Below are 13,648 nucleotides of genomic sequence, written 5' to 3'. Positions count from 1 at the left end.
GAATATAGTGTCTCTCCACCGTTTGGAGGGGAAATGCTATAAATTGCCTCTTTCCTTCCACCAAATGTGCATTCCTTTCAAAAACCTTATTATTAAGGGAATTTATCTGACTCCAGGGGAAGGTAACGTTCGGAGAGGGAGGCCAAGTAGCTGCCCTGCCCCACCCACTCCCCACCCCAACCCTGGGCCTGAACAGATCTGCATGGTTTGGGTGCTCTGCCGGGTGTGGCTGACTAACACATGCATGGCTTTCCCTTTCTGCAGCCATCGAAAGTCCTATCACCATGCCCCCACCATGCCGGTGTATGTATGGAGGAAGTTGCTATTTTGATGAGAACGACCTCCCCAAATGCAAGTAAGTCTGAATCTTGAGGTCCGAGCTGTGGGCCTTGTGTCTCCTGGAGGAATTTTAGACCAAGTGGCCAGAAAAACAAGTACAGGAACCTTGCCACTTCACTAATTTTCTCGTCTCTGCCAGCTTGCCCTCCCTTGGGAGAGTCCACAGAGAACTAAGGCAGTGTTTCTCCAACTGTATACTGTTCATAAGAATCTTCTGGATCAAATGCCTACCTCCTTCACAGGGATTCTGCATTTCCCATCCTCCCCTCCCCAGGAGATGCCACAGGAGTGTGGGCCAGCTCTAACAAGGGCTTAGAGAAGTGACAGCCCCATTTTTTCCCTACTCATCTGGAGGTGGTAATGACATTAGGATTGTGGGAGACCAGGTGTCAGCAGTGGTGCTCCAGCCCAAGCCCTTGTGATGAGCAGAGACTAGGCCAGAGACGTGGAAAAAAGAGAATTATGGAGAAAGTTCTAACACGGAGCAAGATAAATGGAGGTCTCTGAAAGTACTTAATGAATACGTGTCAGAGGAAAGAACACAATCGTGGTTTTCAGTTTTCTCTTGAAGGAAGAATTCCGTAGGGTAAAGGTGACACCATGAGGTTTATTTGATGTCAGGGTCACAACACCAAAAGTGAATTTCAAAGTCGGATTGCCATTCATCCTGCTCATCACCCACTGGCAGAGCACAGGAAAGTCGTGCAGGACACATTGACTGTTCTGCACGTAATTTGCTCCGTCCACCCGCTCTCTACCTGAAGACGGGCTTGTAAAGAGCTATGGAAGCCTAGGAAGGCCACAGCTTGAGCCATTCTTCTTTAACTTCCAGGTGTCCCAGCGGCTACATGGGAAAACACTGTGAAATAGGGCTTTCCAAAGGTGTCCCTCCAGGAACAAGTAAGTTCTAAGAACATGAGGAGCCTGGAAAGGCCGTACCGCTCCTAAGTTCTGAATGCTGTCTAGATTCTGTTTAACTCCGTCTTGGGAGAATGAGTGGTTCAACCCCCTGCTTCCACCATGAAGTCTTCCGGTGCCTTTCCCTTTCCACCTGCTGATACGGTCCCTTCTCCCCTCTTTGACGGCAGCAGTGGCTGTGCTCTTGACCATCATCCTGATCATCATCATCGCTGCTTTGGCGGCATTAGGATTTTTCCACTACCGGAGAACGGGCTCCCTTTTGCCTTCTCTGCCCAAGCTACCAAGGTCAGTTTCAGTATGGGGAATATTGATGTTAGAAGCCTGGGTGATGGGACCGTGTGAATAAGTTAGGTGTTTTATTTATATATATTTTTAAGCACAGTGTGCAGCTAGCTTTTTCTGCAGAAACAAAAAGTGAACTTAAAGCTGTCATTTCAGATGACAACTTCTGAATCAAGTGCTTCTTTGGAAGCCCGGGTGCAGATCCTATTTTATAGTTTAAATGGTTGTGCCCACTGGCGGGCGTTCGGGTCAGACTGGAACTCTCTCCATGGGATGGACCAGGCTTTATTCCTGCAAGTGCCCGGTTGGCTCTCTCTCAGATCTCCACCATTCGGGAATGTGCTTTAACACTTGCATGTAGCTGAGGCAACGTCTTACCATATTTGAGGTGCAAATTCATAGTGGGAATCGAGCCCTTCATTTAAGGAAGAGTTTGCAATATGGAGAAGAGGGCACTGTTGCCAAAGGTTGTTTAAAAAATTGCACATTGTTTCAATTACTTCTTTTCAGCTTAAGCAGTCTAGTAAAGTCCTCTGAAAATGGAAATGGGGTGACCTTCAGATCGGGAGCAGATGTTAACATGGATATCGGAGTATCTGGTTTTGGGCCCGAGTCTGCTATTGACCGCTCGATGGTGATGGTGAGTGTGGTTGTAAGTGACAGTTTGTGAAATGAAGGTTTTCATTTTTACTGTTTTTTTTTTTAATGAAAGAAACACTTTTATAGAGAATAAAATTAACCTAGTAAAAAAAAGATGAAGCAGTGTGCCTCTCAAAGTAGTCTTTACAAAATTAGGAAACATTGTTTGTTGCAGAAAGTTCTCTAAAAATACTAGTAATTAAATTGAACTCTACCCCTGCTCTAAGTCACAGTGGAATCCTGAACAGTGTTGAGTTTAATGGGAATCTTAAGCAGTCTTGTGTTTTTTGGGAGGGGGAGAAAGAGAACATGGTGTTATTTTTATTTGGTGACTCCTTGTATGTGAAAGGAAGGAGTAGGGAAATACGTCTCCTAGTCTCATATATTTTCCCACCAGTATAAAATATTGACAGAACAAGCAGTGATTTTTAGAGTCAGTGGTTGGTTCAAATTGTAATTCTGCCACCTTCTAAGGATGTTACAGTAGGCATGAACTTGATCACTCTGACCCTCACTGTCCTCATCTGTGAAATGGGTACAATAATACCTCTTGTGAGGATCAAATGGCTAGTTTATGAGTGGACTAGTACAGTCTTTATAATCAGTACTGGAAAATCATTTTCAGTATTTTGCCTTTCCCCCAAATCTTTCATGTTTGCCCTTGCATAAAAGTACAGGGTGATCCATTCTTTCCTCTTTCCCATCTCCCTCTTCTCCTCTTAACTCTTCTTCCATCACCCACTCTTTTCTCTGTTGTACAAACCCAATCCCCAAGTGAGTTATTTGTATTAAGGAGCCAAAGACAATGTGGATATAGGGGGAATGTTTGTTTTCTTGATCTGATAAATGAGTGTATTTGTTAACTTTGTGTAATGGTTTGCCATATGGAAGCCTTATGTCTCCTGCCCCCCTCCGTTTTTTGGGTGGGGGTAAGTTCTTTTTGGGTATATTTGGCATAGTACCTGATATTTCTTGAGGTATGAGGAGGGCACCTTCCTTTGTGTGTAAACCAGATATATATATATATACATATATATATTTTTTTTCCATCAGAGTGAAAACTTTGCCATGGAGATGGGGAAGCAGCCCATAATATTTGAAAACCCAATGTATGCATCCAGGGACAGTGATGTCAAAGTGGTTCAGCCAACGCAGGTGAGAAATCAGCCCTTTCTTTGAGGTGCTGCTGTTGTTGAATCTTGTTCTGTTGAATAATACCCTGTTAGGGTTCTCCCAGTTTACCTTCGAATGGAAGGAAACAGTGTTCATTCTTCCGCTTGACTATATGCAGTCACAGGACAGACCCAAGGATATGACACCAATTTGTTGAATAGTTGCTGGAGTTTAGCGGCCCTTCTTGGGGTGCTGACCAAGAACCTTTTCATTCTAAGTGGTCAGGGCAAGAATTAGGAATCCATTCAGGGGCTTGGCAAGCAGTGCCAGGCACACACAGGCTCTCTGTAAGTATTCGTGGAATGGACAAGTGAATGATTATCAGGTCATTATGTAGAGATTTTGGGGACTGGATATACTCTCTGGGTTCTTACTGATAGCACAAGGGTATTATTTGAGGTGACCTCCCTATACCTGCCTTCCCCGTACTTCTCTGAAAAGTACAAAAGTCTCCAGAATAGATAGGGAGCTCTCTCAATTTCCTGTGGTGCAGCCCTATTACTCACTCCCCTTTAAGAGGAGCAGGAAGACGACATAGGTGTATAGATGTAGGGGAAGAAGTTTTCACGGGCTTTGGATCAGTAGCTCCTATACCATTTCTAGTGCCTGTCAACTCTTAGTCTGTCCTTCCTTGTCAAGAAAGCTAGAGCCTTTGTGAAATATGGTTTCGTTGTTAATTCCTAAACTTCTTTTGAAATCATAAGATATGGTACCTTTTAAATATAGAAGTGTTTATTTTATGAATAGCTTTCCTAAGATCAGAAATAGTTGCATCTTGAAAACATTTTGTCTGATCTTTTTATATCCAGATAGCAAAAATCTAATCACATGATAAAACAGATGTGACATCTCATTTGGCATTTTCACTTGAAGTAAAATGAGGCCATGTTTACAAACATATCCACATTTGAAAAGAAATGGAACAGTGAATATAAAAATACAGGAAAAAGTGGATTTTTTTGCCTTGTAATTTGTTAATTATATATTCATAGTAATTTGGGCTTAAGAGGGAACCTTGGAATCACATGAATGTTACAGAAAAATGTCTAGAGGGTTATTAATTCCATTATACCTTTGTTTCAAATATTCAACCTCTTATAAGCAGTCCTCTCAGATTATTAATTTTACTCTAAATATCCGAAGATAAGATTCTCAGTTCTGATGAGTTTGGGAATAATTCATGCTGTTCCTCTAGGTTTGGTTGCCAATGTAAAGCCAGAGTTGTTTATCGAAAAATATGGTCAGCAGTGGGAATATGGGAGCACAGACAACACAGTAAAATTGTCATTACTGAGAGTGTAAGCTGTGATATTTGTGTTTGCCTCTCAGGATTAAGGCATGACATGGATGACATAGTGTGGATGCTCCTGATTTGGGGGAGATGGGAACAATGTTTAGTCCTAGGCAATGAGGTTAGTCTCATGTAAGGAAAAGAGTGCCTGACCATGTTTGTGGGAAAGCAAGGCTATGAAGAGAGCCAAAGAGTTGATAAGAAACTTCATAGCCAAGATTTTTTTCAAAACTGGATACTGTGCTTTAATGTGCACGCAGGTGACTGTATCTGGAAATGTGGATAACCAGAACTATGGAAGTCCCATCAACCCTTCTGAAATAGTTCCAGACACAAAGCCGACCTCCCCCGGTGCTGATAGAACTCAGGTAACAGTGGCTGGCTACTGAAAGGATGTGGGATTTGCAAAGGGCTTCGGAATTGCTGGGTTTACTAATGCTGGGGGTAACTAGGGAGACCCTGATAGGCTCATGGAACCAATATATGTAGGCAGTTAAGAAAGATAATTTTTAAAAAATAGTAAATTGAAAAACTTTCCACAGCTAAAGCCACATTTCTGAAACAGGAATGATATTCCCGGTGACATGAGAGACCATATAGAAAAGAAAGGCAACAGACTTCCGGATCTAGTCTCTTCAGACCAGAGGTGCTTGATTTTAGAGAATGATTTCACTATGTCATTGTATCGGTGTGTCAAGGATACATGAAGAAGACCCTTTCCTTTTTTTACATAGTGGAATTTTCCTACAGTGTACATCTTTGTTCCCTGAAAAATGTGCTGTGTTCTTAGCTCCTCTGCTGCTAACCTGTATTCACCACGAGATGGCACTAGTTTATACTCTCCCATCTATCCATGTGTCCATCCAACCAACCAGTGTTTTCGCCCTCAGTGTGCCAGGCACAGTGTTTAACAACCAAAAGTAAAAGAAAAAAGACCGCTAATGGAACTTCCCTATCATGCCTTCAGGCACTTTGAAATTTTTAGACTATTTGGTCTACAGAGAGAAAGTCAATAAATCTGATAGAAAATTTTGTGTTAATGTATAATCGATCCCTAGTTTTAATGGCTACATATGAAGCTAAATAAGATCTAGCTCTCTGATCCTGGGCCAACTATTTTACTTCTGGGTTCTAGAGTCTTCATGCTTCTCCTTAGGACCACTGTTGGCATATGAAGTGAGATATTTGTGGTACAAAAGTTTGTCTCTGCGTTCCAGGACATTTTCCTATTCTGGGCCCTGTCCACGGAGCATCAGCTTTCTGTCTCCCTCAGTGCACTGTGGTCCCACAGATCCTCTTCCACTCTGCCTCCCCCCATATTCCCAGTGGAGGACAGAAGGATCTGGCATGTCTCTGTCTTAAGGTTCTGTGACTTCTTCTGTGAAGTAATGTAAAAAATCAAATCCAAGGGTAGTTAGAAATCTGGCCACTTATATCATCCTTATTTCTCAAATTGCACCATCTCTGTGCATAATTGGTATCTGCCAAGTTAACTTGGAAGTTGTGTTGGATTTCCAGCACCTCAGATATTGGTTCCTGTTCAGCTTGTTTGGATCAAAATAAAAGTTGAACTAAATTCACGCTCATGAGGGACACCTGGGTGGCTCAGTCAGTTAAGTCTCCCTGACTCTTGTTTTTGGCTCAGGCCATGATCTCAGGGTCTTGAGATCAAACCCTGCATCAGACTCCTGTGTGGGCATGGAGCCTGCTTAAGATCCTTTCCTGTCCTCCCTTCATGCCTCCCATTCTCTCTCTCAAAAAAAAAAAAAAAAAAAAAAAAATTGATGTTAATGAAGAGCTTATAACCTAGCTCTCTGTCTACCTTTTTCTTTTTTTTTTAAGATTTTATTTATTTATTTGACAGAGAAATCACAAGTAGTCAGAGAGGCAGGCAGAGAAAGAGGCAGGGAAGCAGGCTCCTTGCTGAGCAGAGAGCCCGATACAGGGCTTGATCCCAGGACCCTGAGATCATGACCCAAGCTGAAGGCAGAGGCTTTAACCCACTGAGCCACCCAGGTACCCCTCTCTGTCTACCTTTTTATATTTCATGTACTAATTCCTTCTTCTCCTGACACAAACACACACACACACACGAGACACATACAAATGTTGTCTTAGAAAGGAATTTTCAGTTTCATATTTTTCAAGGGACTGAATTTCTTTATTCAGGCTATATTTAAAAGTGGATTTTGGAGATTAATTTTCCACAGACACCAAAATACTTGAATGTCATAATGCTGTGTATCTTGAATATTCCCTGAGCCTGACTCAACCCCAAGGCAGTACCAGATGTATTTTATTTTCTCACTTATTTTTTCTTTTCAGTCCATTTCAAGTCTAGTGATCTTTTCACTACACCAAGCTCTCTCCCAGCCTGAGCAGGAAGCGAATGTGGGGTGGGGGGTGTGCTGCAGCCTCTGACCTGCATGCCTGTCATCAGAAACAAAATGAACACGGAAAGACTTCAAATGAGAGGAGATCTTCACCCATTATAGTCCCTTCTTTCTCATCTTCCTCTTTGCAATATGTCGGCTCTTCCTCTTACTTCTTTTTTTCTTTTATCAATTGAGGCTGAGACTCTCTAAGGTCTCTTCTGCCCAGTATATCTAGTGATCTCCCCATATCAGTCGTGCCCTGGGCACTGGAAGGGGCAGCCAGTGTGGCTTGAAGCCATAGAGGCACTTGGTTAGGATCTCCTTAGGTTAGCACTCATGTGCCGGAGAGGCTCACAAATCTGTCATTCATCAGTAAATTGGCTCAAAGGACTCAAATCTAGGAACATGAATTCCTGTGACTCTGTTCTGTCATTTTCCAGAAGTCACGTTGGTATGCATTGGGTTTCCCAAGGAGATAGCTATGGAAATCACCATGGTTCCTCTGGTTAGTAATTGCCTAACTCCTGGTAGCCCATTCCACAAGTGTTAGCTTCCCAAGGCCAGGCTCTTGACCTGAATGAGTTCATCTTTCTCTTGGTGGTGGTCATGTAGGTGCTCACTTACATGCGGGTTACAGTGAATGGTCTTCTGTGGTCATGTGCCCCCCTGACTCCTTCACATATTGGCCCCCTACTTTCACAGAGCAAGAGACACCCCTAAAATAAATAGGCTACCTTAGCTACCTGCTGGAGTTGGGTATCTGCTCCCTTGCTTTCTCTTCCCTGTCGGCCTCCATTGGGTAGCCGGAGCTGTGTCCAGCAGTGGCACCATGGACAGCTTTTCAGCAGGCCCCGGGCTACCCGCCATCATCGATGGTGATTCCTCTTTGGTCTATGGGCCTCGGAGTCCTGTTAACACTGCCTACTCTTCCACCTACAATTCAGTTACATGAGCTTGCTGTGACTCTTGTTTCCTTATCTGTAACATAAGAGCACCCACCTCACAAACCTGCTGGAAAGGTAAATTGGGAAACTTGTAGGCCAACCCCTGATACCTAGTGAACTCTCAGTAAAGACTCATTTTTGGTATCACTATGGCTGTTTTGATTATAGGAAGAAATGACGAAGGGAGAAGGGATATGCTTGCATTGACCAAGGATCAAGACCCCATTTTAGGGAATGGGAGTTACCATCTGGCTTTCTCTTTACATTTTCGGCATCCCCGAAGAAATCTCTAGCCTCTCTCAGGGCTTCTAGATTCTAGAGGCACAGATTCTGTCAACTCTACATGTCAAATCAAGGAAATATTTTGAAATTTATTAGATGAAAAGAGCCAGAGACTACTCAGTTTCAGTTTGGGGACCATCTGAGGAGGAACTGAACAGTTTACCCAAGGGACAGGTCACAGGGTCCCAGGTCCAAATTTGCTTTGTCCTTTACTAAGAAGACATCTTAAAGCTTACGTGAGGGGACCAAATTCACACCAGAGAATTCCGTTACTGAAGGTTTTCCATTTCCCCTTTTTCATTTAGGCAACAAAATGGAATATCTTCAAACGAAAACTGAGACCGGCCACGAACTTTGAAAATCCGATCTACGCCGAGGTAATTGCTGACAGTTTGTCTTAGCACAAGCATTCGGCACTCTTCCTTAGCAATCCCTTGCTTGGCTCACCGGGATGTACGCTCAGATTATCCTGAGCAAACTGGCAACGATTTGTTTTCTTTACACAAAATCTGTTTCTAGTCCTGTTGGGGGAATAAATGGCTGATCCGTGTTTCATTGTGACCTTAGATGGAGAATGAACAGAAGGACAGCACGGCTGTGACTCCACCTCCAGCGCCTTCTGTCCCTGCGAAAAGTTCCCCGAGAAGCCCAGTGCCAACCTATACTGCAACAGAAGACACTTTTATAGACACTGCAAGCCTTGTTAGAGAAGACTCTGAGGTATAGCCATGCCAGCTATCTAGGGAATAATTAGAAACACTTTTGCACATATATTTTTTACAAACAGATGAAGAGAAAGTTAACATTCAGTACTTTATTAAAAATATATATATTTTTTTCCCAGTTTGCCTATAGTTGGAAGTGTCCATGGAAACTCTGCCTTGAGTGTCTTTTTTTTTTTACTTAATGCTGTCTCCTATTTTTACAGATAATTATCACAATGTACTATATGTATATCTTTGCACTGAAGCTCTCTGAAGGTAATTCTATAAATATATTGTACATTTGTAAATTTCAGAAAGATTATCACATCATTAAATTTGCTGATAAAAGTATCTGCTGAATTGGTTGGTGATCATTACAGTAAATGATCCAACAAGGAAAGGAATTGACGGGGCGTGGGGTGGTTTAGCCATGTCTGAAGAAGGGTACCACTCCTGTTCTCTATAGGATTATTCAGGAAAGAGATCCGGGCCCCACTCCTGGGTCCATTTTTACACCTTGGCACTTAATGAATGTTCCGCATTTGTTTAACATCACCTGTAACCTGGTCGGTAGGCGTATGGACAGAGGGTGCGGTGTGTTGTGTGGACATCTGGATCTGCCTGTCGCTGCCTCCAGTAGCGCAGAAAGTAAAAAACCAGCTTGGTGCTGCCCTTCTGCACGTCTGTGCTGTCCAGCCAGAATGCTCTCACATATCTTTACCTCGCTAGCTGCCAAGTCAACATTCTTACTTGCGACATCTGTGAGAAAGTCGCATGTCCTGAGGTACAAGTGTCCTGCAAAGAGTTTGTTATCAGATTGAATGAACCCTTTTGCCTGACAGATCCTAGGGTGATTTCTGTCCTTCCGTACCTCTCAGGCAGTTACCTACCCCGGATGCTGGAGCTCAACCACTGAATTACTAAAACCAAATCCCTGTCTTCATCAAGTATGGTGCAGAACAGATACCAGTTAAGCAAAGCCTCAGCTGGGTTTTCGTTTCTGTGTGTGAAAATATCATTATTATGACTATTTATTTCCTCAGTTGAACGTGAATAGAAAGGGAATCTGTTCTTCTTGAGCCTTTTTTTTTTTAGGTCCTTTTGGCTAAATCGTACATTTGTATTTTGGAATGTACTGTAGAGCCTAGATTTTTCTCTTGAGTAGTGGGTATAGAGTCCACAATGGGAACCATGGCAGGAATATACAGTTTCCGTACTACGTAGCATTCCTGACTCTCTGTGCTAATATTGCACATTTTTAAAACCGTGAATGAATGGATGGATGGATGAATGGAAGAAACATGTACTACTGATTATTTTATTACTGAGTTCTCAAAATATTCGTGGCTCATATTTTGGGAGCTTATTATAATTTTTTTTTGAAATGTACTTTGATTAGAAAAGCAAATGGAAATGATGCTGCTGAGAAATTTCTAATAAATTTGTATTTTATCAGACTTCTTTGGTGTGCTTCTTAAGACCAGCTCACAAGTCTGTTGTATTTTTATGCGCAGAGAACTTGGGGCTTTGAGTGCTAGGCCAACTGAGAACTAGGGGTGCCCAGAGTTCAGGGGGGAGGAGGGAGGGGAGGAGTTCGCAGCACATCCAGCCCTGACAGGCCTGGTGGGGTAATTAATCTCAGAGAGGAGTAAGCTCCTTAAGTTCCCACCTGAACTCTGGGTGGGCAGCCCCCTTAATTGCCTTTCAAAGTCAGTTTCCACCTCTTCTTTTCCTTCCTTACATTCTAGGCTCTGAGCCAGACCCCCCTTTTCAAGTCTAATTGTGCTCCCGAGCTCAGTGAAATACCCACTGCTGAGGGGTCTCAGAGCTCCTCACGCTGAGACGGACGGAAGAGCAGGAAGGATGGTCGCAGATGGAGAGGGTTTTGTTCCAAATTGGAATTCAAGCTTCAGTGGGGTGTATTTGGATGCATTAACTCGGGGACGGTGGCATCAGCCGCAGAAAGCGGGAATACAAGAGTGAAAGGAAGCCGCAAGAACCTACGCTGGGAAATGCTTGTAATTTCCAGCTTTGGTTTTTGTCTTGGGCATTAAGCTCAATATGAAATGAGTCTTGGGCATTTCGTTTATGAAAACTCGTGTTCTGCTCACCTTCATTTCTGAGTGTACCCCAGAAAGGCATCAGAAAGCCTGCCAGTGCCTTCAGGAAGTCAGCCTACTTTGGCCCTCCCATTGCCTCTCCTAGGCCATGGCTCTCTCGGTGCCCAGTTCTGACCCTGCCTGTCTCGAGCCCGGGCAGCTGTTCAGAAGTTGGGCTGGGGTGGGAATGCCCCGGGGGACAGGGTCCTACTTACGGGACTGAAGTTGGTGTTACTCATCGTTTCATCACGTGAAGCAGGGGTCATTTTACTAGCAGGCGTGTACTTACACTGCAGAACACAAGATTGCAACCGTAGCAGGTGTGTTCACAGAAAGTTGTCAGGTCATACTGGTCACCCATTTTTAGGGTTTCCCAGTAAGTTTTTTATTCGCTCGCTCACTCACTCACCGTGGGTTCTACCAGCATTCAGTTGCAGACAAAGTTTGATGCAGAGACCGTGGGTTTCAAGAAAATAGGGGAGAGGAGAACTTTAAATTGAGAACTCTATCCATTAAATTGTTTTGTTTTTTTCTCTGAAATGGAAAAAAGACCATTATTTGATTTTTGAGGCAGTGTATCTCAGGGTGGCTCAAAAACTGTGAAGAACTAGGTAGGCCCTGGGGTGAGGGAGGGTTCTGAGGAAGCCGGCTAGAGATGTACAAGTGTTCCTAGGGGTCCTGGAAAGAGCCTTAAACTTGGGCCTGGAGCCCTTGACTGCCCTTGACCTGTCATCCTCTGTTCTGTCTTTCCCCTGCACTCATTGTGGTCACAAGCCTGATGGGGATAGTATAAAACCATGTGTTTCTTTTGGAAAGCTCCCTTAAGAGCATAAAGCATAAAATTGCTCTCTTCACATCTGCAATTTGCTTTGAAATAAACTGGTGTGTGTGCTGGGGAGAGAGGGAGGAACAGGACAGAGATGCAAAGAAATCGGCTGTGAGACCATTGTTGTTGAATCTGGGCATGGGGTCCATGGTGCTTATCATACTGTCCTCCCTATTCCTGTGTACGTCTCAAACTTTCCTGAAAGAGCTAAGAACACAATCCTTCCGCTGTACTTGATGTCCTCTCCAAATAATACACATTCATGAACTGTTCCCATAGTACCCAGTGTTCCAGGCACTAGAACTATACTAATAGCTCGTGGAACATTAATGTAGCAGGTTCAGGTGTGAGTACCTTACGTGTTTTATCTCACTGCATCTTAATAACAATCCTATGAGGTACATATATTATTATGCCCATTTTTCAGATGAGGCACAGAGTGGTTGAACCCCTTCCCCAAAGTCACACAGCCAGTAAGTGACAGGGCTAGAATTCAAACCCTGCTCTCTCTCCAGAGCTTGTGCTCTTCAAGACGCTGCTGTGGCCACTTCTCTCAGGCATCTGTGTTCACGTTGTGTCCATGACATTCTGGAATTAGTGATAAGAAACAAAGCAAACTGGTCGCTAGAAACTACTAGATGTCATTGAGTCCCACCTAGATAATGATACTGCTAGTCACCGAGTGCCTTCCCTACTTAACGCCAACCAGAGACGAGGGGCAGATTTCTGTTCCTTTGGTAACTAGTGCCCCGTAGTGATCATTGTTTGCCAGGAGGACGAGTTCCCAGCCAACGCTTTCAGCCCAGGGGCGGGGCCATCCTCCTGCTGTTAATCTCAGCCCCAGAGCCCGCTTCTAGAAAACCGTGGGAGTCCAACATACAATGTGTGTAGAGAAAGTGTTAAGCCCAGTGGCTGGCACAGAGTCAGCCCTCCGTCCACAGTAGACATGCTTATGGTTGTTGGTTGAGTGAGGAGAGGGTAAGGACTTTTTCTTAGAAAGGAAATATATCTTTAAAAGCTCGATGGGGGATTTTAATGTGTAGCTGGCCTTAGAACTACTGATCTAAATGGAAGTAGCTGATATTTCTTTTTTTCTTTTAAAAGATTATATATATTTATATAAATAAATATAAATAATTTATAGAAATATATTTATACAAATTTTGTGTGTGTGTATATATATGTATATATATACATATATATTAAATTTCTTTAAAGAGCAAGTGTGGGGAGGGGCAGAGAGGGAGAGAGAGAAAATCTCAAGCAGACTCCCTGTAAGGACCTATTTAGCCAGAGCGACTCCGTCTTGGTTAAAAGCCATTTTGTTGTTTGTGCAGTAAAACTTAAACTGACCCTGCCCCCCCCCCCCCCCGAGAAACTTACTTAGAAGCAAGTCTGGGAAACCAGTAAAATATGGTCAGCTAGTTCCTAATAACAGAGCCCAGAATACAAGGCCAGGTCGGCCAGTTCTTGATAACGGAGCCCAGAATACAAGGACGAGTCAGGCCAGGTGGAGACATCCAATCAGTAAGAAACACACATACTCTTTCCCTCACCACCAAAGAATGTAAACCCCGCCGTTTGGGCGCCATCCTTGAGCACCAATTCTGACCAGAGTAATAGGTTAGGTCAAACAGCTACTATAGGGTAAATTGTAATTCAGTTGGCCACCTGCATGTGACCTAACATGACTACAGTCTTATTGGCCACCTATGTGTGGCCAGACTTCTGCTCTATAAAAGGTAGTCTGTAAGATGGGCAGGGGTCGCCATC

General features: G+C 43.5%; 1 protein-coding gene across 1 annotated transcript in view; it reads left to right on the top strand.

Moving 5' to 3' along the window:
• Window positions 1-9,301, top strand: part of LRP2 (LDL receptor related protein 2) — a 206,694-nt gene extending 197,393 nt beyond the window's left edge. The window contains exons 72-79 of the mRNA XM_032880388.1: window positions 265-355; window positions 1,172-1,239; window positions 1,428-1,545; window positions 2,053-2,182; window positions 3,235-3,336; window positions 4,906-5,013; window positions 8,552-8,623; window positions 8,814-9,301. Of these exons, the coding sequence (XP_032736279.1) occupies window positions 265-355; window positions 1,172-1,239; window positions 1,428-1,545; window positions 2,053-2,182; window positions 3,235-3,336; window positions 4,906-5,013; window positions 8,552-8,623; window positions 8,814-8,972 (848 nt within the window). The 3' untranslated portion in view covers window positions 8,973-9,301. The remainder of the gene's footprint in view (window positions 1-264; window positions 356-1,171; window positions 1,240-1,427; window positions 1,546-2,052; window positions 2,183-3,234; window positions 3,337-4,905; window positions 5,014-8,551; window positions 8,624-8,813) is intronic.
• The last annotated feature ends 4,347 nt before the right edge of the window (window positions 9,302-13,648 follow it).

This window comes from Lontra canadensis, unplaced genomic scaffold (genome assembly GCF_010015895.1).
Source record: "Lontra canadensis isolate GAN:19392208 unplaced genomic scaffold, GSC_riverotter_1.0 scaffold69, whole genome shotgun sequence".
Classification (NCBI taxonomy): domain Eukaryota; kingdom Metazoa; phylum Chordata; class Mammalia; order Carnivora; family Mustelidae; genus Lontra; species Lontra canadensis.
Note: the sequence above shows the minus strand (reverse complement) of the source record. Positions and strands in the feature narration are given on the sequence as shown.